Genomic DNA, 24,494 nt, shown 5'->3' on the forward strand with positions numbered 1-24,494 from the left:
AAAATAATACTAGCATTGAAAACTACATTTGAATCCAACAATATTTTGTTGCGGCATACATTAACAAATATGTTGTTAAACTTGGCCTAGAATACAATGAGTATTAATAAACCCTTGGCATCTGCATTATAACAAAGTTTCAAGCATATTCAACCCAGACGCAAGTAATACTAGTATCAACAAAGTTTCAAGCATATTCAAACCCTCCTCATCAACCCAGACGCAAGTAATACTAGTATCTCGCACATTCAAACAAAGTTTTTTATGTGAAAAAAAGGAAAGACCCTTGGCATCTGCATTATCGAGTGATGCACGCAACCACTTGGCATACTCGCACGAGGTAGAGATAGGTCCCGGCAGCCAGAGACTTGGGCCTAGGCTAGGCATGGAGAAGAGTTCTTCGCTAAACCTGAATGATATTAAGCTTGACCCCACATGTTTTCTCTTCTCCCTCTTGTCTACCACAGATGACAGTAGACATGTATAAATCCTATCTCCGCTACTGCACATATCTAATTTTATTTTTTTGCATGGCTGCACATATCTAAATTGACGAGGACGAATTCCTGGAGTATATGTGTGTTTTTCTTCAAGTTGTAGTACTTATATTAGATAAGTCGTTCCCCAGCAACGACTGTATCTCTCTCCCTTTCCTTTTGACGACGTCCGGGTTGATGGAGGCCCTTTCGTCTCTACTTTTTTACCTGCCGGCCGGCCGGCCGGTTGCCGCGCGCGCCTCGCCGAGAGAGAGCTTTCCTCCTCTTTCGCTCACCGTCTTTCACCGCTATGCAAGTATGCATGCGACTGCAGCCGGTCCCATTCCATCCATGGCACCCTTTGGCCAGGCCCCATCTTTGCCAGCTTCTCCTCAACTAAATTGGTGTCCACATCCCAGCTATCCAGCAGCATCTACTGTAGCCAGACACCAACGTCGTTGCAGAGTTTCTTTCCATGAGCAACCGCCGGAAAGCCAACAATCAAGAAAATCTCACCATCTCCCGTTCTACTGTGTACTAGCAGTAGCATAGTTCACCTAGGGCTACATGCATCCGAATCTCTGCGATGTTTCCAGCACTGCACTGCTAGTACTCCCTCTGTTCATTTTTATAAGGCTTTGTAGATGTTTCAGACAATGTGCAAAACAGCACAATTTCACTTGTCTGAAACGACTTATAAAAGTGAACGGAGGGAGTAGCTAATTTAACAAATCCAACTGGCTTCCGGTACACCAAACGGCTCCTGTAAGCTGCAAACGGAACGCACGCATCATGCATGACCATGCACGTAATAATGAATGGGTTAGCTGAAGCTCCGACGAGACGCCTGACGAGGGAAGGCATGCGATGCGATGCGCAGCGCAGTGGTTGCGGTGGTTGCGGGCCTATTAATTGTTTCTACTCAAAAATGGGCCAAGGGTGGCAGCAACACCCCAACCTAATCCCCAGCTGCTCGCCCTGCCCCCCGCCCACGCCCACGCCCACCTAATCATGCACACTCTTTCTCCCATACTCGATCCATTTTATTTCCCCCCTGAGATTTTTTCTGTCTGGATCATGGTTTGCTCATATTGATTTCCTTCTTGTTCCATAAACTAAGAAAGATGATGATTACAATTTTTTCCTTTTCTAAAAAATAGGTCATCATGTCACTGAATTTCGAAATATATACTACATCACACTAGTGAGATTGGGTGCCGGTCGCTGTCCATGTTGCAGCTGCTGTGCCGTCACAAAAACCTCTCCCTACAGACATCTTAATCCTATCATTGCGTCCACTTCGCCATGACATCCCACTGTGTGTAGCCGTTCGCCTTTCTCTGTTCTTTTAATGGAGGAATCGGCAGGGGGGGAGGGAGACACACTGATAGGCGCCACTGCTCCTCCATTTTCTCTTCTTTTCTTCTTCCTCCTCGCTCCCTTTTAACCTCTGCTTTTCCCTTGAGTTTTACCATCCTTTCACTGCACCGTATCTTCCTGCAGGCTGCATTTGCTTTCCCTTTGCTTCTTTGGCCTCCGTGGGTCAGCTCACCTCGCCCTTTGGCTAATCCTTAGCTGCTCCTCTCGTTGAGTCTTAAATACCATCTCCTATAACGTACATATGGCTCATGATTATCTCCCTATGCCTATATACAACTGCCGGCATTAGTGCGTCCTCTGCTCATCATTTCTGTTGAGCTGAGCTCCATTGGCTCTTGCTTGTCTCTAGTACCGTTGTCGAGCAAAACTCTGCATTTTCCTTCCAATTTTTCTTCCCTTCCCTTTGCCTTCTCTGTCTGGTGGAGCTGGGAGAGGTAGAGAAGGTTTTCTCATCACCCGGACCAGGCTGATCAATCATAGCCTCCTTAAGTTCTTCTGTTTCCATTGGCGGCTTGTAGTACACAGCAGTAACTCATGATGTACGAGCTTGGTAAGTTCATTAGCCGAGTGATTAGATGACTTTGTCCTTCTCTCCAGCTAGCTATGGAGAACTGGATACTGATTGCAGTACGTGCTTTGGCCTCGATGGTTGGCAGGTTCTTGGTGACTCAAGCACGGGCTAAGCAGAAGCAGCAACCAAGGAGAAGCAGAACTCAGCATTAGCCATGGAGACACCAAAGGTTGGCCACTCGTCTTCTCGCCTGCAACACCGCCACACCCGAAGGTTAGTATACGCAGTTCCACCAATCTTTTCAGCATGGTGATCATCAAATTTGTTCTTCTAGCAGTTCTCCAGGGTAAGCTCTTTCTTTCGGCGAGATGATAACTGGTATTCCCTCCGTAAACTGATATAAGAGCGTTTAGATTACTAATTTAGTATTCTAAACGCTCTTATATTAGTTTACGGAGGGAGTAAAAAGGTATAAAGAGCAGTTTTGACAGAGCATGCATATATGCAGGACAATTCTAGCCGTTTTGATCAATATTTACGTATATTTTTTGCCAATCTTACACGGTTGTATCAGCATCATAATATTACCGAAGCCGTGCCGTAGCAGCGCTGATGTTTTCCCCTTCTTTTCTGAATGTAAAGGGGAATACCAATGTTGACAGTTGTACTTGCACATCATTTTCCAGCACCGTGTATGTTTCCTAATGTTCTTGCAGTCTTGCTAGTCCTTTTGACCAAAAGAACATTTGATTTTTCTTTTTCTTCTTTTTCAAATGACAGAACATTATATATTTCAATACAAAAGATATCCAGTTTTTGCATTTATTTAATTCTCTCTTTTTTGGACAAACAGTTACTTTAAATGAATATGTGCCTGACTAAGCATTTTCTAACTTCATTTCTTATATTTTCAGTGTTGCAAGCACACATGGAAATCTATCGGACATAACACCGCGATTCTCGTATAACAAACCTGTGGGTAATCTAGGCTCCCCTTTTGTTTTTGCTCTTACTGATGAATTTTATATGTTGTACTATTGTACATAAAAATAGTAATGCTACTACTCTTCAGATTCTACTTTCTTACTGAGTTTCTTTCTCCTTCATGCTTTAATGATCGTGCAGACAACCAATCAGGATAATATTCCCCATAGAAGATATTCACTCAACCTAGCAGAGCAGTTTCAAGACCACCCCATGATTACTACAGCAGAACCAAATGAAAAGGCTATGTCGAAGGTTTGTTCCAGATACAAATAAACTATTTCATGATCTCAACGGCCTAATCGTTTCCAAAAGCTGAAGTAAAGCTGTTCAATGCAGGTCTTGTATCAATACTTTATAAAGCTATCATCATCTTACCTTTTCTCACTACCTTAAGTTTATCACCTTTAGCAACAAAATGATGTTTGTCATATCTAGGGAGTTGTAACCAAGGCCATGAGCCATGATTATGCTCTCTTTTCCCCCCTTTAAATTGCCTATCTTCTATACTCAGGAACAGTATGTCAGCTTTCAACTTTAAATAGTACAGAAGAAAATTAATAATAAGTTAATTATACATGCTTGCTATGCTGCCTTTTAACCAAGTTATGATTGTTCTTGTGGGGAATGCAGCCCGTTGCAGAATTGGTTTGGGAGATAGCAGCCCTTGAGGAGGAAGTCGTACGCAGGGAACTGCATTTGCTTTCGCTCTACAGGGCGACATTTGATCAATACCTGGGCATCTCCCCTCGTGTTTCTGGTCAGGTACACACTCTGCCTGCCACCTTCGAAGGATTTCAATGTTGGGACTTTATACTGCATAGAAATTCAGATAGCAGACCGTGTACTAAGGCTATAAAGTTTATGGTCAGATGGGTCAAGAAACGCACCGTCAAGGCAGCAGAAAGAAAGCCGATGAAGGTGCTCTCCGGTTGAGAGATATCAAGGAGTCAGCATCCTACAACCTGCCAACAGTTTCAGATCGTAGACATGTATGGACGGTTTTTCTTCTTCGTTCATTCATTATTTACCATCAAAGCTAGTCAGCTTAATCCCCCAAACTCATGCCAATGTTATCTAAATATTTTTCTTTCTTTCTTTGAGAATACAAGCTTTAGCTTTTTCTAATGAAACCTCCCAAAGTGAGATGATCTGATGCAGCTTTCATATCATTGAAGTATTCACAGGGACTGCCAAGATCAACTTCAGGGCATTCTAGTCTTGCAAATTTCTTGAGTGCTTCTATTGCAGAATATGTGCCCAGGATTGCATGCAAGCTTTCCGAGGACATTCTAAGATGCATTTCTGCGGTGTACTGCAAACTCGCGAGCAGCCCATCACAGGATGTTGATTCCGAGACTTTGTCAACTCCTTCCTTCTCTTCTGCATCGAGTACCTTTTCTCTAAAGCACCGTGTCGATAGTTGGAGCCCCCGACTCAGCTGCAACGTTGACGCAAGCTCTGACAAATATGGTACATTGAGTGAGAATAATGACCAGTACAGTGGGATGATAATTTTTCCAAGGATAAATATTGATGCAGACAAGTTCGACTATGCCTCTAAAATGCTTGAAACTATCAGGTAAGCAACTCTGAAAATGAATATGCAAAACAATAAACCACTCTTCCATCTCAACATCGCATTTTGTCTTGGTCTCAGAGCATTGATAAAGCGGCTTGAGAAAATCGACCCTACAAAGATGGCACATGAGGAGCAGCTCTGTTTTTGGATCAACATCCACAACGCTTTAGTGATGCATGTATGTTCAATATAGATAAAAACTCTTACTTTAAATGTGTTCATGTTAACCTCAAAATATATTCATGTCTAACCCGCAGAGGCTTCTTAAATATGACAGGCTTTTATGGCTTATGGACTTCAGGACAAACGCATGAAAAGTTCAGACATGATTCTGAAGGTACATATACAATTATCGAAATTTGAATGACTATATTGTCATCACTAGTCATATTTGAACTTAACTTTACTTGAGAAATATGTTTGTCAGGCTGCATATGACGTGGGCGGGCATTCAGTAAACTCTCAGATTATTCAGAACTCAATTCTTGGATGTCAATCCCATCGTCCTTCCCTGGTATGGCATGCACCTGCATTGCAGTTTCCATTAGCAGTACAAACACAATCAAATTTTAAAAGGAAAGGCGCTAACAAATTAATGGTCATACAGTGGGTTCGCACGCTATTTACTCCCACGAAGAAATCAGCATCAGGAAGCTCCACACATCCATATGCTCTTCATCAGCCAGAGCCGCTTGCTCACTTTAGTCTTTCAACTGGAGCATTTTCAGATCCACCTGTAAGTTTTACAGCTAATGCTGACATTTTAACTGCAAAATGACCACATTATTCTTACTGTAAGAAATCTCTGCATTTAACTGTAAAGTGATCACATTATTCTTACTGTACAAAATCTATGCAGGTAAGGTTGTACACAGCCAAGAAATTGTACCATCAACTGGATCAAGCTAAGACTGAGTTTATTAGAGCTAATGTCATGGTCAGGAAGCATATCATCTTTCTTCCCAAAATTCTCCACTACTATGCAAAGGATGCTACACTGGAGTTGCCTGATCTGATTGAGATGGTATGCAAGAGTATGCCTGAAGCACAGCAAAAAGAAATAAATAAATGTCTTAGGAGGAGGATAGATAAGTGTGTTGAATGGTTGCCCTATAAGTCTTCTTTCAGATACACTGTACACAGAAATTTGGCTGAGTAGGCACTGTATTTTGCTTTCCCAAATTGTGCTTGTAAGTAATGAACTGGAAATCATTAACTGGTGTGTGTGTGTGTGTGTGTGTGTGTGTGTGTGTGTGTGTGTGTGCGTAACTGTGTAATTAGGTGACTGTGATAGTATTTTAGGGGAGTAAAATTATGCATTTGAAATGAATAGAACATGACAGCTGGAAAATTCACACGCTTTCCTTGGAAGAAATATGAAAAATACATACTCAAGCCACTTGTTGAAAGAGGCAGTTGCACTGAACATTCGGAAAACATCTAGTTAAAGCAAAATGCTTGGATTCTCAATGCCCAAAATGTTCAAGAAACAACACGGCCAATGGTACAAAAATAAAACATTCACCTGAATATAAAACATGCTACATGGGAACTGAAGAGACAAGAAGACCAGGCCCTAAGCTACTGGGATCAAACCAAATTTCATGGCAAACTTCTTCTGATTACAGTCGAGCATCTCACTGAGACTGCACCTTGAATTCATCTGCTTGAGTATCTTGTGACGGTACTCCAGGCTCCTCTTGAGACCATGGTGAAAGAATTGGGGGTAATCTACCACCTCGCCCTTGTCCCGCCCCATTTCTTCAACCAGGAACTTCACCCTTGGCTCCAAGCAATGCTTGATACTCTTGATGAGAACAGGAGGGTATCCAGCCACCAATTTCATGATCTGATCCTTGCTGAATCCAGCGCTCTGCAGGAACACCAAATTGGGCCGCAGAGTCTTGTCGACGTCTCGTGACAGTATGCTAGGGAAATTCATGATGACCCTCTGGAGATATGACCCCTGCAACCCGACTGCGGACTTGAGGAACTCGGCAGTAGGGCGCAGCCTTTTATCGATGCTGTATCCCATGATGTATGGCTCCTTGGTCAGGATCTTGCCGATCATGACCTCCCTGTCGATGCCAAGGCCGACGAGGAAGTCGACCGTCTGGGAGAACTTGGCCTGGATGCTGTAGCTGATGAGGCGCGGGTTGACCATGAGCAGCTTGGCAAGCTGCTTCTCGGAGATGGCCAGCGTCTGGAAGAAGGCGAGGAGAGGGCAGAGCTTCTCCTCCACGCTGTGGAACAGTATCGGCGGGAACTTGACGATGGCCTGCGCGATCTCCCCGGGCTTGGCCTGCAGCGTGGTGAGGCACTGGACCGTGGGGACGAGCTTGTCATTGACGGACATGGTGAGCACCTTGGGGCACTTGGTCACCACATACCGCAGCTTCCGCTGCTCGATCTTGACGTCGTTGAGGAGGTAGTCCCAGACCCCGGAGGCCTCGCCAGCGTCGAGGTTCGGCAGGTTCCTGCACCGCTTCGACATGCGCCCGATGGCCTCCTCGTCGAACCCTTTCTCCCTGAGCCACTGCGTCAGGCTCTTCTTGGCATCGCCGCCAACGCTGGCCATTGCAGGGCTAATCTCTGCACGACAACTGAAATGCGATGAAGCATCATACATATAATGCCAGGTTATCAGTTTGGAATCCTGGTGCACTCATTCAGCTAAGAAACATGGCAGTGAAGCAATTCGTCGAACACCGACGGTGCAGGTGACTAACTAAGGACATCGAATCAAACAAGAAGGTTCAGTTGGTTCATATATATCATCATATGCACACATTGATCTGATGGTACGTACGAAAAAGGCGTAATCCGTGGCAGTGCTAAAGGGGGAGCGGTCGTAAAACCATGGACATTGCTGTTGACGGATGGTTTCTCTTTCCCCCCAAAATCTACAGCATGGTGGAAATTGGGTGCTACCATAATCGGACATAGCGGAGGGCGATAATCGATGAGAATATAACCCACCTTGTCGATCCAGATCGAGGCGGGATGTAGAAGAAGACAGAGATGTGAAGTGTGACCGCGGAAGAGGAGGATAAGAGAGGATGAGGAAGCCCTGCCTGAGCCTGGACTGGAGCGAGTGCGCTAGAAGTCTAAAAATGGCTTATCTTGCGCTTTGCATCAATCGACGGCATGTGTGATTTGGATTTAACCAGTTTGGGCCGAGGAGCTCTTCCACGTTCCCTGGGCCGGCCCAATGGCGAGATACTGTAGCTACCTGTCTACTGTAGTTGTGTCTAAAAAAACCTGTCTACTGTAGTCTATAGCGAGTGTTTTCTTTTTCCTAAAACATGGGAGGAAATATATTTTTGGAATAAAACATTTTCTTAAATTTGAGAACATTTTTAAAGTGTTTATGAATATTATTTAAACACACACTTTTAGAAAATGAATGTTTTTAAAAAGTAAAGTGCAAGAAATCATCGTCGGAGCAAAGCCCTTGTTCCAGCCGGGTTTGACTGAGAAATATCGCTGTCAGGGACAAATGTTGCGCCCGAAAAAGTTGAGGGATGAAAGCCGCACTTAACGACAAGTTTTTAGGGTTTGCTCCGACGACAATTACTCTCCACCGGTGTTTTGATGTCTTCCTCTTCAGGGCTGCAGTCGGCCTACATGAGCGAGACACCGAGATGACACCCTTTAATGGCAGCGACCACCGGTCCACCGCCACCGGCAAAACAGAGGTCGACGGTGACAAAGGTATGGTCTACGGGGTCCACAAGGCTTCCCCGAGCATGGGCATAGGCTCGGCGGCAAAAATGGTGTTGACGTTTGCTAAACATTGTCCTGGAAGCGAAGTCCCTGTTCTAGACCACTTTGACCATGAGCTAAAAGGATGAAACATGGCACGTAATGCAACATGGAGTACATTTCATTTCCTTGTCGTTCATGACTGTCTGCAGAGTGGCAAGGGAACACCCAAAGCAGAAATAAAGACAAGAAAGGGAACGCATTCTTCTCATGTGTTAGTAATAACTGAAATGCTTCTAGAGCAGGCACCACGGCCTCATATTCTTCCCTCCGGCGGATCGATCCTGTCCGCTCATCCGCATCACGCGGCGCCCTCGCGCAGATAGCCATGCGCCTTGAGCGACTCCACCGAGTCGTCGAACATCTCCTCCACGCCTCTGAACTCAAGCCCCAGCTTCCGGATCTTTGACGTGTTGTAGCCGTACGTCTGCTCCCCGTAAATGTTCGGTAAACTGCACACAAATTTTCAGAATGGTGATATATGCTAACAAACTAAGGCTGGCAGTGTTCAGATGATCAACAGCGATGATGATGTATATATGCTTCCGGCGTGGTGGCCGGTGACTGACCTCTTCGGGATGGGGAACGACGGGAACCGTTTCGCGAGCAAGGCGACCAGCTCGTTGCTATCCAGAACCGCCGAGTTGCAGATGTACCTCCCCTTGGCGTCGGCGGTTTCGTAGACCAGGATGTGGCAGCTCGCGACGTCGTCGATGTGGACGTACCCCATCCTCCCGAAGATGGTGAACTTCTCCGTCTCCCCTGCGATATGGTTCAGTTTAGGGCCTTGAGTGTGTGATGCATAGGGTAGCAGCATAACTTCAGGCTGGCACCCCCAAGACATGAACAAATCAGACCAGCAGAAATGCTAACATATACCTTTAAACAAGCCAAGGACATCTGAGGCGGTGGGGCCTAACACAGGGGAGAGGTTAGGGCCGATGACGAACGTCGGAAGAACGGCCACGAGGTCGATGTTGTTCTCCTTGGCGAACTCCCAGGCTGATTTCTCAGCGAGGATCTTCGCAACAGCGTACCATATCTGCCAAGCACGTCGAGAAGAAAACCAACCCACTCTTTCTTCAGGGAAATGTTTGGAAAGAAAGATGCATCGGCATAAAAACGAAGCATCGTATTCATTTACCTGGATGCTTTCGCAGAACTCCACGGAGCTCCATGATGTTTCATCCAGCAGCACGTTGGGAGGGAATTCAGCTTCATCTCTCAGCCTCACAGTCGACGACGAAGACGTGAGGACAACCCTTTTGAGGAATGGATTCTTCTTGCAGGATCTCAGCACGTTTAGAGTGCCGTTTATCGCCGAATCAAGCATTTCTTCCTGCGATTGAAGTGGAATCACATGTCTACCAATTAAGACCCACCACCACAGGACATCTTTACCTTCCAAAATTGGGAAAAAAAGAAGATGGGCAGTGAAGTGATCATAGTTAGTATAGCATGCCTTGGAATCAGCGTTAGTGATGATAGGCGATGCGGTGTGGAAGACGCCCTCACAGGCCATCACGGCATCGTCGAAGCTCCCTTCTTCCAAGAGGTCAGCCCTGACAAGCTCCAGCCCCTCCTTAGCACCTGCTAAGTTCCAGAGGTGTGCTACCTTCTTCTGATTGCCTATCCAATTAGGAAATAAAATATGTCCGTCACATTGCTATCACTTTCAACAATTGCGCATTATCAATAAGAAACAAGAACGGGTTCCATCATTAGCAGCAACGAGAGGAATAAGAGAGTGGATCATTAGAGTGAGAGGAGAAGGACCTGGGTCTCTGACTGTCCCTAGAACATGATAACCTGACTCGAGAAGTCGCTTGACAAGCCAAGAGGCAACAAAGCCAGAGGCTCCAGTGACACACACCTTGCCCTTGGAAGTATTCGCCATTCTCTGAAGCTGGAAGTGCTCATGAAATTTGACACATCAACTTATATATGCAACATGAAGTATCTATTGTACAAGTAGAACAAGCAGAAAGACATACTGGTATGTCACCCCCTTTTGGTGATTCTGTTCGGCAGGTAGAGAGTAGGTTAGGAGGTTCACAGCTTCCACGCTCCAGTGCTTGGTCATAGTACATTACACAAGATCGCATTTTAAAAGCCCAGGAAAACCTGCTGTCAAAAATATATTAAAAGACACACCAGAAACCAGTCTACTGAGGTACAGCTTTACCAAAAGTCTTGCCAAAAAGAATACACATCCACTGATTTATTTGTAAGTTGTAACAGTTTGCTCATCCAATTTCTGCAAGATGTGATGGCAAAGCAGAAGAAGCTTTATTCATGGATATATTATTCTGATTACATTTTGACTGATAACCCGTCGCTGTAAATTCAATCAGAAACCAGCACAACAAAAGAATTACAGTCTTAATGTACACAAAAATGAGGGAGGAAAAAAATTCCTCAGAGTTCAGAGTATGCAAAACAGGTGGTATACACTCAATTTACACTACTCCTGTTTGGAGTAGATCCCAGATGCCGATAGCTTAGAGGAACAATGAGGTAGGCATATTCGCCGGGAGGAGGGTTCTGCTACGGGGCAAAACTTTACCAAGTGTATCAAAGCACAGCCATGTCTAAAAGTCCACTATCCAATTCATGTCTCAGGGGAGAGGCCAAAAGAAGATGCCATCTCTGCCAAGTGCTGCCATGTTGAATTCGTTATGAATGCTATAGGAACTACAGGCTGAAATATATATTCGTCACTATCCGGTTGGAGGTTATACAATGTTTTGAGTTCCAGCGCTTTAGATTCCGCGGCTTCAGCTTCTTTGCGTAATATCTCCACTTCCTCACCGTCATCCGTTTCAGTTGCAGCAGTCAATTCTGCTCTAGCAGCGGAGGAGTCCAGACGGAGCCTTTTGTAACTTGCCATGGCTGACTCTTGTTCTTTGAGCACAATAAGCCCTTCGCATTCCTGTATCTTGTCAGTGGTTGCTGTGATATCCTTTTCTATAACCTCCAGATCAGTACCAGCTTTCTCCAATTTAGCACGCAGTTCTTCCTTCTCAGAATTCAGTGCTTTTGCCTCTGCGGCTATTCTCCCTGCTTCCTTAAAGTTCCTTGCAGCAGCAGCAACCTTCTTTTCAGCCTCTAGTTCAGGGCCTCTTTTGTCAATAAAGCTCAGCTTCTGCTTACATGTAGCCATCTCTTGCTGTATGCCTGCTCTCTTTGAAGATATCTCCTGCAGACCCATCAATTAAGAAATATTCAGAATGAGGATCTTATCAGCACTGAAAAATATCTCAGTATATACCCAATGTTCTTTATCAGCAAAAAGAAATCATTTAAAGAATAGATGTTGTACCTGAAGACTAGTTCTAGCATCAGTTGTTTGTTGCCTGAGCATTTGGATGTCTTGCGAAATTTCCTCCTCCATTTTTAATAACCCAATTCTATCCTGCCTTGACTTCAAGATTGATAATGCAAGCTTCCTTCTGATTTCAACTGATTGTTGGCAAGCTTTTGCTTCGGAAGAACAAGCATTGATGATTTCCCGTAAGTCTGAGTCTTTCTGCTCTGCTGAAGAGATGCAGTTGACGATTTCATTCTTTTTTAAGACAAGTGCCTCGGTATCTTGATCAATTTTAGTTTGGGATTCCTGCAAGGAATTGATCTTCATGTCAATATCTGACTGGGAGCCATGAAATCTGGAGACCACTGCACTGATCCTTTCTTGAACCTCCTGGATCTGAGCATTGTTTTCAGCTATCTCTGCTTCTTTCAATCTCACCAACTCCAGCAGCTCAGCTAATTCCACTGTGAGGGTATCTCCCTTCTTACTTAGCATGTCCTTTTCTCTCTTATCGTCTTTAATCAAATGCTCTACTGAACCTTCTAACCCTGAACGTGCTGCTAAAACCAATTCTGTTTCAACCTCCATCTCTAGCTTCTTTATTTGTAGTAACTCCATTGATGTTTGCCACCCTTCTATTTCTTTCGAGGACATTTCTTCTGCTTGTTTGCTTACGGAATCAGCATGCTCTGTGGCATCCTAAGAAAGACAGAGATTGAATGTTAATGAGCTAGAAGAACAGAAACTGAAATGTAGCGAATCCTTAAGAGGTTCATAATTAGTTGTTGCCAAAAATTCTAGCAACATAGATTACTATATCTATTTAACTGTCACTGTATTCAGGTAGATATAAGATAGTTGCCAGTAAGTTTCATAAGGGGAATACCATTCCCTGGCTCTGGTAAACATGGACACTGGTGTCCTTTCGTGATCATATAGAACTGATCAAATTGATTCGTTTGGACTAGTCCAAAACTTCAAATCATCCTTCTCTTTCACGACTATCTTGCTGTTCGAACCTTTCAGTACCTTTTAGATACTTATCATATTGGATTATTATGCCAATGGATCTTGTTGGAAGCGATGGCAGCCATCAACACAATGCAATGCATGTATTACGATATCATCAAATCAAATATTATATTGTATCCAATAAAAAAGTATAAGCATTGTCAGATAGTTAACATGAAAACATGTTTGAGTAGCTCTCTAGAAATACTAGGTTTGATGCAATGAAAGCCTATCTATTTCAAAGTTATGGTTATTTAAAAGGATGCCTGAATTCAAGGAGTACATCTTTCATCGACATTACAGTTTTATGCAAGGTGAGGAAAAGAACGCACAGCTGATTTACCTTTGCAAACTGCTCGAGAAGGGCAGCAGCTTCCTCCTCCACGGCTATGCGGGACTCAAGCACATCCTGCAACTCCAAATCCACCGAATCATAATCAAGCTCCGCATCACGCAGCGCAGTCAACAACCGATCTTTGTCCTTCTCCAGAGCGGCAAGGGATTCACTGATCCTCTCGGCCCTCTCAAAGTCCTCGGCCTCGCACGCCTCCTCCAGCTCCCTCTCCAAATCCTTGTGCTTGGATGCCGCGGAACCGACGTCCTCCGCAACCTTCCTCTGCCTACCTGCCAGCTGCCTCCTCTTGGCTGCCACGGCTGCAGCTCTCTGCTGGACTGAATCAAGCTTGCCAGATATCTGAGATCTAAGCAGAGCCAACCTCTCCTCGATCCCCACTACTGCAACTCCAGCCTCTTCAGCATCCTTGACACCATCTTCTTCTTTCGCCTCCTGTTTCGCATCCAAAGAACTGATGCTGACTGCATCCAGAGAATTGGCATCCGGATCCACCACAGCTGCATCTCTCTCATCGTCATTGCCTGGCTGGTCAAGGTACTGGACGGGGATAGGGGGAGCAGCGTCATATGTAGAAGCATCGGAGAGGCTACTACTACTACTCGTAGTACGAAGTATAGTAGCCGTAGCAGCAGCGGCGGCGGGGGCGGGGGCGGCGGCGGTGTTAGCGATTGGCACGGTAGGCGGCAGAGTGGGGGCGGTTTGAGGCGAGCGGCCGTACCCGATGCGCACGGCCCTCTTCTTCTTCCGGAGCGACGAGGAGGACGGCTGGCGCGAGAGGGCAGCGGCGGCGGGGGTAGGCGTGACCGGCGAGGGGGGGCGGTGGTTCTGATCTTGGGCTTGGGGTTGGGGGTGCTGGTCCTGGTCTAGTGGAGGCTGAGGGGCGAGCAGGGTGAGATCGGAGAAGAGGTCCTCGTCCAGAGGCTGGGAGGCGGCGCTGGACTCAGCGTCGGAGGCGGAGGCGGATGCGGCGGCGGGAGAGGGCGTGGGCGGCTTGGGGGGTTCGGGTGCCTCCTCGGCCTCGGCGGCTGCGGGGTCAGCGGGGGCGAAGAGGACCATGCCCTCGAAGAGCGAGTCGCCGCCGTCGCCCCACCCGCCGTCCTGCGACGCCATCGGCTCGGCGGCGAGCTCTCCGGGAATCTGCTGCGGCTGACGGGACGCGGGAGGGGGAGGACGCGGAGTGGACCTGTGCGTTAACGGGTGCTGCTCTAGACTCGACTCTAGCGGATCATAATACTCTGCTTTGGCTCCGATGCGGGGGAAACTCGGGTTGAACTTTTGTCGCGTGCGAGAAGATTAGACGAAGAAGCCAGCTGATTGCATGATCCTCCCCCCACACGGCAATCCATGTGCCGAGGCTCGACTCGAACCGCAAAGTGTGTCATCATCCTTATCAAGAAACCATAAACAACATCCTTCAAGAAACTAGTCATAAACAACCACATGGCACATGTGATAAGCAATTCAAACTTGATGAAAAATCAGAGACAAAAATACACGCGTTTTCAATATCTGTCCGTCCCTCGGGAGGATTGGAGCAGCGTGTGATTCATTAGAAAGAAAATATAACACTGAAGATAACACGACTTTACATCGTCAATGAAGATGTGACTCGAACAATGTAGCGATGTTTACGTCGTCGAGATGGCACGACTCACACAACACCAAAACAACTAACCATGACCCTGTGACCCAAATCCTAGTGGTCCAAAAGCAATACACGAGAGGTAAACACTTACGACATGGGGCAACGAGCTACACCGACAAATCAGACTAAACATGACCTCATTCACAGGAAAAAAGGAAAAAAGGACCAATCATGAGTAAAAAGTGTGTTTATCCTTTCTTTAGGAAGAGTGTATTTATGTTGTAGATGATATGTACAAACAAGTAGTTCGTGAGTCTTTTCCAAGACTTCACATGTAATATGTGGCATATAGTGCATAGTTATGAAATAAATTTTAGAACTCCACTGCTCCAACAGAGTGCATATGAGTTCATAGAAATATCCAGCGTGTTGCCGCGTAATTCGATAGTATTTTACGTATTGTATAGAATAATAAATTCATTCTTATGATTTAAATATATGAGAAGTTTGTGTAAAGCTAAAACACAAAAAACTTAACATAATAGTAGTTTAGATATCACAGCTGAATGCAATGGGATTTAAAATGTACTTGTAGTGTACTAATGCATAGCAAAAATAGCTTGAAAATGGGTTTGCCTATATAAGACATATGGACTCCACTATTCCAATTGTATTCTTTTGATTTTGTAACACCACTTTGAATTGCATGGATTTGAAGCGTTTTTTTTACCCTGTGACCGTAGAACAATTGTTCTACGGTATTTTCATTAAATGTAATATATACAAACTACAAACTACAAAGTACAAAAACCAACCACAAATCACCCAATGCCAGTTCTAGGTATCATAATAGAATGAATCACAGGGTCTGTTCAATCCACTGATCTATCTTTGCAGCCTTGGCTTCCTTCGTTCTGAGTTTAATGTGTTGCATGCCTTCCTGAACATAGAATTTCCAGGTGTTCAAACTAGGTGGAGTAGATCTGAATATCTTATCATTCCTGACCATCCATATTCCCCAGCGGCCCATGGTAATGATCTCCATAGCCAAATCTTGGGGAAGATGCTTAATCATCAGTCCAACCTCATCATAGGTCGAAATACCCCTCTGTCTGTTGGGAGAATACAATTCCAGCAGTTAAGTGCAAAGTGGCAGTCCCAGAACAGGTGAATTAAAGTTTATTGGGTTCTGTCCAAGCAAAGAGCGCAGTTGTAGTCAGGCAGGTGCATGTTTTTTCTGTGTAGCAGATTCCTTGTACTAACTCTGTCATAGAGTAGCATCCAAAAGAAAATCTTGTGCGTTAATTTGCAATTCGATTTCCATAACTGCCTGAAGATGAAGTGTGCTTTATTCTTGTCAATCAGATTATTGTACATCTTCATAGCTGAGAAGGTTGGTGAGGCCCAGTTATATCTCCACTTATCAGTGTCCTTAGTGAGAATCAGACCATGCAGTTGATCTTGAAAGAGGTTGAATTGGTTAAAAGCCTGTTGAGAGAGAGGTCGGTGGAAACAGGTCTCCAGTTCCTGTTGCTCTAGCATTTGGTTCATTGTGATGTCTTTGTTGATGACAAAAGAATAGAGTTCAGGCATCTTTAGATGGAGTGGTAGGTCCGACCAATTATCACGCCAAAACAGAATAGTCTCCCCCTTTCCTGGTATGCATCTAGCATGTTTCTTCTATTCAGGCAAAGTCTGCAGAATGCCTTTCCACCAGAAAGAACCCACCAATTTGTTACTCGGCAGACCATCTTGGTAATAGGTTTCCCATAAAATCTTGACCCAAGGTGTGTCATCTTTGTTGAAAAACTTATGCAAGAATTTCATAAGCAGGGCCTGATTATGCTTATAGATATCTAGGACTCCCAGGCCACCATGCGATTTGGGCTGACAAACCTTATCCCAAGAGACCAGAACCATACCTCTATCCTGAGTGCCAAATTTCCTCCAGAAACAGTTCATAAGATAAGAATTAATCTGCTTGACCACTGTTTTAGGGATCCAAAGTGTGCACATAACAAAAGTGGGCATGCTGGTGAAGACAGATTTAATGAGGGTCAATTTGTCACCAAAGGATAGCAAGGTAGAGCAACTCAATAACCTTGATTCAATCCTTTGTAATATTGGGAGAAAATCCACAATCTTGGGCTTAGTATGACACAAAGGAAGACTCGGATATTTGTGTGGCAAAGCTCCAATCTGACAGCCCAATAACTGAGAAAGAGTGTCCATCTTGTCCTAGGGGGTGTTGATTGCAATGAGAGTTGACTTTGAGCAGTTCACTTTGAGCCCAGTGTATGCAGCATAATGGAGCAGAAGGTTTTTGATGTGTTCTAGCTGCCTACTATCAGCATTGGCCACCAGAATAGTGTCATCAGCATACTGAATGATAGGGTAGTCAGGGCATGAATGATGTATCAATGGAGAATGTAGTAAATTGTTGTGCATGGCTTCATTCATCATGGTTTGAAGTAGATCAGCAGCAATCACAAAGATGAGGGGTGATAAGGGGTCACCTTGTCTAACACCCTTCTTATAGAGAAACTGTTTACCTGGAACTCCATTGAGAAGGACTGAGGAAAACCCAGACCCATAGATCATTTGTATCCAGTGAATCCACCTAGGTCCAAAACCCTTAGCTCTCGTGATCTGGATGATGGTGTCATGATTAAGCATGTCAAATGCCTTCTCAAATCAAGCTTTAATAAGACCAATTCTTTTTTGCTTTGAAAGCATTGATGGATATATTCATAAGACCATGCAAGGCAATCCTGGATGCATCTATTATTCAAGAATCCATACTGGTTGGTGTGGACCAATTTGAGGATAACTTTTTGCAGTCTATTGGCCAACAGCTTGGTTATGATCTTGAGTGTGCAGTTGAGCAAGGAGATGGGTCTAAAATCAGATGGTCCAGAAGCAGCATCTATTTTGGGGATTAGAGTGATAAAGGAATAATTCATGCTTTGAATATTTACATTGCCGTGGTAGAAATCATGAATGAGCCTGTAAAAATCAACAGCAACAATATCCCAACATGCCTTAAGGAAAGCTGCATTAAAACCATCTGGCCCAGGTGACTTGTCTAATGGCATATGGTTTACCACCTCATCAATCTCCTTGTTGGTGAATGGAATTTCTAGCTCTGATAAATCAACTGAAGCATGCAGAAGCTCATGAAGGTTGAGGGGATTCTCAGAAGGGATTTTTGTGCCCAGCATGTCTCTGAATGCTCTGAAAAGGATAGCTGCCTTAGCCTGGTGATCATGAAATTCATTATCAGTTTCATCTCTAAGCATAGCAATACAATTGTTTCTGTGTTTGATTGTGGCCTTGGCTTGAAAATATTTGGTATTGGCCTCCCCCATCTGAATTTGTCTAATGGTGGCTCTCCGTTTCCAATAAATTCTGTGATGATCAAGTAGTTGAGCAATATGCTCCTTAAGGATTCTCCTCCCATTTGATTCCTCTGTGGTAAGTGGCCTGAATTCTTCAAAATGATCATAGCAGAGGATAAGGAAATTAGTATCTGCAATAGTGCTCTTCAGGTCTGAGAGTTGTCTGGCCCAAATCTTCAGCCCTTTTCTTAATCTTTTGAATTTGGCTGCAATAGTTTTGGCACTATCCACTTCATTCACATCTTGTGACCAGATAGATTTGTGTTGGGGAACGTAGTAATTTCAAAAAAAAATCCTACGCACACGCAAGATCATGGTGATGCATAGCAACGAGAGGGGAGAGTGTTGTCCACGTACCCTCGTAGACCGAAAGCAGAAGCGTTAGCACAACGCGGTTGATGTAGTCGTACGTCTTCACGGCCCGACCGATCAAGCACCGAAACTACGACACCTCCGAGTTCTAGCACACGTTCAGCTCGATGACGATCCCCGGACTCCGATCCAACAGAATGTCGGGGAAGAGTTCCGTCAGCACGACGGCGTGGTGACGATCTTGATGTTCTACCGTCGCAGGGCTTCGCCTAAGCACCGCTACAATATTATCGAGGATTGTGGTGGAGGAGGGCACCGCACACGACTAATAGATCTCAAGGATCAATTGTTGTGTATATGGGGTGCCCCTGGCCACGTACATAAAGGAGTGGAGGAGGGGGGAGAGGGCCGGCCCCTATGGCGCACCCTGGAGGAGTCCTACTCCCACCGGGAGTAGGATTCCCCCCTTCCAAGTAGTAGGAGTAGGAGTCAAGGCAAGGGAAGGGAGAAGAGAAGGAAGGAGGGGGCGCAGCCCCTTCCACTAGTCCAATTCGGACTAGGCCTTGGGGGGGCGCCCAACCTCTCTTCTCTCTTTCCCCTAAAGCCCAATAAGGCCCATATACTCCCCGGCGAATTTCCGTAACTCTCCGGTACTCCGAAAAATACCCGAATCACTCGGAACCTTTCCGATGTCCGAATATAGTCGTCCAATATATCGATCTTTAGGTCTCGACCATTTCGAGACTCCTCGTCATGTCCCCGATCTCATCCGGGACTCCGAACTCCTTCGGTACATCAAAACTCATAAACTCATAATATAACTGTCATCGAAACCTTAAGCGTGCGGACCCTACAGGTTCGAGAACAATGTAGACATGACCGAGACACGTCTCCGGTCAATAACCAATAGCGGAACCTGGATGCTCATATTGGCTCCCACATATTCTACGAAGATCTTTATCGGTCAGACCGCATAACAACATACGTTGTTCCCTTTGTCATCCATATGTTACTTGCCCGAGATTCGATCGTCGGTATCTCAATACCTAGTTCAATCTCGTTATCGGCAGGTCTCTTTACTCGTTCCGTAATACATCATCCTGCAACTAACTCATTAGTTGCAATGCTTGCAAGGCTTAAGTGATGTGCATTACCGAGAGGGCCCAGAGATACCTCTCCGACAATCGGAGTGACAAATCCTAATCTCGAAATACGCCAACCCAACAAGTACCTTCGGAGACACCTGTAGAGCACCTTTATAATCACTCAGTTACGTTGTGACGTTTGGTGGCACACAAAGTGTTCCTCTGGTAAACGGTAGTTGCATAATCTCATAGTCATAGGAACATGTATAAGTCATGAAGAAAGCAATAGCAACATACTAAACGATCAAGTGCTATGCTAACGGAATGGGTCAAGTCAATCACATCATTCTCCTAATGATGTGATCCCATTAATCAAATGACAACTCATGTCTATGGTTTAGGAAACATAACCATTTTTGATCAACGAGCTAGTCAAGTAGAAGCATACTAGTGACACTCTGTTTGTCTATGTATTCACACATGTATTATGTTTCCGGTTAATACAATTCTAGCATGAATAATGAACATTTATCATGATATAAAGAAATAAATAATAACTTTATTATTGCCTCTAGGGCATATTTCCTTCAGTCTCCCACTTGCACTAGAGTCAATAATCTAGTTCACATCGCCATATGATTTAACATCAATAGTTCACATCACCATGTGATTAACACCCATAGTTCACATCGACATGTGACCAACACCCAAAGGGTTTACTAGAGTCAATAATCTAGTTCACATCGCTATGTGATTAACACCCAAAGAGTACTGAGGTGTGATCATGTTTTGCTTGTGAGAGAAGTTTAGTCAACGGGTCTGCCACATTCAGATCTGTAAGTATTTTGCAAATTTCTATGTCAACAATGCTCTGCACGGAGCTACTCTAGCTAATTGCTCCCACTTTAAATATGTATCCAGATTGAGATTTTGAGTCATCTGGATCAGTGTCAAAACTTGTATCGACGTAACCCTTTACGACGAACCTTTTGTCACCTCCATAATCGAGAAACATATCCTTATTCCACTAAGGATAATTTTGACCAATGTCCAGTGATCTACTCCTAGATCACTATTGTACTCCCTTGCCAAACTCAGGGCAGGGTATACAATAGGTTTGGTACACAGCATGGCATACTTTATAGAACCTATGGCTGAGGCATAGGGAATGACTTTCATTCTCTCTCTATCTTCTGTCGTGGTCGGGCTTTGAGTCTTACTCAATTTCACACCCTGTAACACAGGCAAGAACTCTTTCTTTGACTGTTCCATTTTGAACTACTTCAAAAACTTGTTAAGGTATGTACTCATTGAAAACTTATCAAGCGTCTTGATCTATCTCTATAGATCTTGATGCTCAATATGTAAGCAGCTTCATCGAGGTCTTTCTTTGAAAAACTTCTTTCAAACACTCCTTTATGCTTTGCAGAATAATTCTACATTATTTTTGATCAACAATATGTCATACACATATACTTATCAGAAATGATGTAGTGCTCCCACTCACTTTCTTGTAAATACAGGCTTCACCGCAAGTCTGTATAAAACTATATGCTTTGATCAACTTATCAAAGCGTATATTCCAACTCCGAGATGCTTGCACCAGTCCATAGATGGATTGCTAGAGCTTGCATATTTTATTAGTATCTTTAGGATTGACAAAACCTTCTAGTTGCATCATATACAACTCTTCTTTAATAAATACATTAAAGAATGCAGTTTTTGTTTATCCATTTGCCAGATTTCATAAAATGCGGCAATTTCTAACATGATTCGGACAGACTTAAGCATAGATACGAGTGAGAAACTCTCATCGTAGTCAACACCTTGAACTTGTCGAAAACCTTTTTGCGACAATTCTAGCTTTGTAGATAGTAACACTACTATCAGCGTCCGTCTTCCTCTTGAAGATCCATTTAATCTCAATGGCTCGCCGATTATTGGGCAAGTCAATCAAAGTTCATACTTTGTTCTCATACATGGATCTCATCTCAGATTTCATGGCCTCAAGCCATTTCGCAGAATCTGGGCTCATCATCGCTTCCTCATAGTTCGTAGGCTCATCATGGTCAAGTAACATGACCTCCAGAACAGGATTACCGTACCACTCTGGTGCGGATCTCACTCTGGTTTACCTACGAGGTTCGGTAGTAACTTGATCTGAAGTTACATGATCATCATCATTAGCTTCCTCACTAATTGGTGTAGTAGTCACAGGATCAGAATTCTGTGATGAACTACTTTCCAATAAGGGAGCAGGTACAGTTACCTCATCAAGTTCTACTTTCCTTCCACTCACTTCTTTCGAGAAAAACTCCTTTTCTAGAAAGGATCCATTCAAAGCAACGAATATATTGCCTTCGGATCTGTGATAGAAGGTGTACCCAACATTTTCTTTTGGGTATCATATGAAGACGCACTTCTCCGATTTGGGTTAGAGCTTATCAGGTTGAAACTTTTTCACATAAGCATTGCAACCTCAAACTTTAAGAAACGACAACTTAGGTTTCTTGCCAAACCGTAGTTCATACGGTGTCGTCTCAACGGATTTAGATGGTGCCCTATTTAACGTGAATGCAGCTGTCTCTAATGTATAACCCCAAAACGATAGTGGTAGATCGGTAAGAGACATCATAGATTGCACCATATCTAATAAAGTACGGTTATGACGTTCGGACACACCATTACACTGTGGTGTTCTAGGTGGCGTGAGTAGTGAAACTATTTCACATTGTTTTAACTGAAGGCCAAACTCATAACTCAAATATTTTACTTCTGCGATCATATCGTAGAAACTTTTATTTTTGTTACGATGATTCTCCACTTCACTCTGAAATACTTTGAACTTTTCAAATATTTCAGACTTGTGTTTCATCAAGTAGATATACTCATATCTGCTCAAATCATCTGTGAATAACAGAAAATAATGATACCTGCCACGGGCCTCAATATTCATCGGACCACATACATCAGTATGTATGATTTCCAACAAATCTGTGGCTCGCTCCATTGTTCCGGAGAACGGAGTCTTAGTCATCTTGCCCATGAGGCATGGTTCGTAAGCATCAACTGATTCATAATCAAGTTATTCCAAAAGTCCATCAGCATGGAGTTTCTTCATGCGCTTTACATCAATATGACCTAAACGTCAGTGCCATAAATAAGTTGCACTATCATTATTAACTTTGCATCTTTTGGTTTCAATATTATGAATATGTGTATCACTACGATCGAGATCCAATGAACCATTTTCATTGGGTGTATAACCATAGAAGGTTTTATTCATGTAAACAGAACAACAATTTATTCTCTTACTTAAATGAATAACCGTATTGTAATAAACATGATCAAATCATATTCATGCTCAATGCAAACACCAAATAACACTTATTTAGGTTCAACACTAATCCCGAAAATATAGGGAGTGTGCGATGATGATCATATCAATCTTGGAACCACTTCCAACACACATCGTCACTTCACCCTTAACTAGTCTCTGTTCATTTTGCAACTCCCGTTTAGAGTTACTACTCTTAGCAACTGAACCAGTATCAAATACCGAGGGGTTGCTACGAACACTAGTAAAGTACACATCAATAACATGTATATCAAATATACCTATGTTCACTTTGCCATCCTTCTTATCCGCCAATTACTTGGGGTAGTTCCGCTTCTAGTGACCAGTCCCTTTGCAGTGGAAGCACTTAGTCTCAGGCTTAGGTCCAGACTTGGGCTTCTTCACTTGAGCAGCAACTTGCTTGCCGTTCGTCTTGAAGTTCCCTTTCTTTCCCTTTGCCCTTTTCTTGAAACTAGTGGTCTTGTTAACCATCAACACTTGATGCTTTTCTTGATTTCTACCTTCGTCGATTTCAGCATCACGAAGAGCTTGGTAATTACTTTCGTCATCCCTTGCATATTATAGTTCATCACGAAGTTCTACTAAGTTGGTGATGGTGACTAGAGAATTCTGTCAATCACTATTTTATCTGGAAGATTAACTCCCACTTGATTCAAGCGATTGTAGTACCAAGACAATCTGAGCACATGCTCACTGCTTGAGCCATTCTCCTCCATCTTTTAGCTATAGAACTTGCTGGAGACTTCATATCTCTCAACTTGGGTATTTTACTTGAAATATTAACTTCAACTCCTGGAACATCTCATATGGTCCATGACGTTCAAAACGTCTTTGAAGTCCCGATTCTAAGCTGTTAAGCATGCTGCACTAAACTATCAAGTAGTCATCATATGGAGCTAGCCAAACGTTCATAACATATGTATCTGCTCCTGCAATAGGTCTGTCACCTAGCGGTGCATCAAGGACATAATTCTTCTATGCAGCAATGAGGATAATCCTCAGATCACGGATCCAATCCACATCATTGCTACTAACATTTTTCAACTTAGTTTTCTCTAGGAACATATAAAAATTAAACGGGGAGCAACATCACGAGCTATTGATCTACAACATAGATCTGCTAATACTACTAGGACTAAGTTCATGATAAATTTAAGTTCAATTAATCATATTACTTAAGAACTCTCACTTAGAAAGATATCCCTCTAATCCTCTAAGTGATCACGTGATCCAAATCAACTAAACCATGTCCAATCATCACGTGAGATGGAGTAGTATCAATGGTGAACGTCAATTGTTGATCATATCTACTATATGATTCACGCTCGACCTTTCGGTCTCCGTGTTCCAAGGCCATATCTGTTATATGATAGGCTCGTCAA

The 24,494-nt window shown here is 43.8% G+C and overlaps 4 protein-coding genes across 8 annotated transcripts; 1 reads left to right on the top strand and 3 right to left on the bottom strand.

The window, feature by feature from the left end:
- The first annotated feature begins 1,646 nt into the window (after positions 1–1,646).
- On the top strand, positions 1,647–6,288 carry LOC125519188 (uncharacterized). Of its 3 annotated transcripts, none has more exons than XM_048684062.2 (12): positions 1,647–2,406; positions 2,513–2,640; positions 3,282–3,342; positions 3,493–3,606; positions 3,985–4,116; positions 4,224–4,343; positions 4,539–4,933; positions 5,012–5,111; positions 5,211–5,270; positions 5,361–5,447; positions 5,541–5,669; positions 5,793–6,288. In XM_048684062.2, the coding sequence occupies exons 2-12, from the start codon at positions 2,582–2,584 to the stop codon at positions 6,090–6,092; spliced, it is 1,557 nt and encodes a 518-aa protein (XP_048540019.1). In that variant the 5' UTR covers positions 1,647–2,406; positions 2,513–2,581; the 3' UTR covers positions 6,093–6,288. The 3 variants fall into 3 exon arrangements, with proteins under 3 accessions (XP_048540019.1, XP_048540018.1, XP_048540021.1); XM_048684061.2 differs by having other exon boundaries at positions 1,655–2,406; positions 4,530–4,933; XM_048684064.2 differs by lacking the exon at positions 1,647–2,406 and having other exon boundaries at positions 2,516–2,640; positions 3,282–3,346; positions 4,530–4,933.
- A 73-nt stretch (positions 6,289–6,361) lies between these two features.
- On the bottom strand, positions 6,362–8,076 carry PDE191 (Mitochondrial transcription termination factor family protein). 2 transcript variants are annotated; one of them, XM_048684065.2, is made up of 2 exons: positions 7,913–8,076; positions 6,362–7,525 (listed from the first exon to the last, which is right to left on the bottom strand). In XM_048684065.2, exon 2 carries the CDS (start codon positions 7,509–7,511, stop codon positions 6,510–6,512), a length of 1,002 nt encoding a protein of 333 aa, XP_048540022.1. In that variant the 5' UTR covers positions 7,512–7,525; positions 7,913–8,076; the 3' UTR covers positions 6,362–6,509. The 2 variants fall into 2 exon arrangements, with proteins under 2 accessions (XP_048540022.1, XP_048540023.1); XM_048684066.2 differs by having other exon boundaries at positions 6,362–7,536; positions 7,913–8,068.
- A 722-nt stretch (positions 8,077–8,798) lies between these two features.
- Positions 8,799–10,830, bottom strand: LOC125526061 (tetraketide alpha-pyrone reductase 1). 2 transcript variants are annotated; one of them, XM_048691089.2, is made up of 7 exons: positions 10,693–10,830; positions 10,475–10,604; positions 10,161–10,327; positions 9,843–10,037; positions 9,578–9,740; positions 9,268–9,460; positions 8,799–9,150 (listed from the first exon to the last, which is right to left on the bottom strand). In XM_048691089.2, the coding sequence occupies exons 1-7, from the start codon at positions 10,801–10,803 to the stop codon at positions 9,000–9,002; spliced, it is 1,110 nt and encodes a 369-aa protein (XP_048547046.1). In that variant the 5' UTR covers positions 10,804–10,830; the 3' UTR covers positions 8,799–8,999. The 2 variants fall into 2 exon arrangements, with proteins under 2 accessions (XP_048547046.1, XP_087391868.1); XM_087535742.1 differs by having other exon boundaries at positions 9,843–10,327.
- A 135-nt stretch (positions 10,831–10,965) lies between these two features.
- On the bottom strand, positions 10,966–14,716 carry LOC125526060 (neurofilament light protein). The gene is made up of 3 exons (XM_048691087.2): positions 13,363–14,716; positions 12,021–12,707; positions 10,966–11,897 (listed from the first exon to the last, which is right to left on the bottom strand). The coding sequence occupies exons 1-3, from the start codon at positions 14,482–14,484 to the stop codon at positions 11,310–11,312; spliced, it is 2,397 nt and encodes a 798-aa protein (XP_048547044.1). The 5' UTR covers positions 14,485–14,716; the 3' UTR covers positions 10,966–11,309.
- Between the last annotated feature and the right edge of the window lie 9,778 nt (positions 14,717–24,494).

Source organism: Triticum urartu, chromosome 7A (genome assembly GCF_056163025.1).
Source record: "Triticum urartu cultivar PI428250 chromosome 7A, HENAU_Tu73, whole genome shotgun sequence".
Taxonomy (NCBI): domain Eukaryota; kingdom Viridiplantae; phylum Streptophyta; class Magnoliopsida; order Poales; family Poaceae; genus Triticum; species Triticum urartu.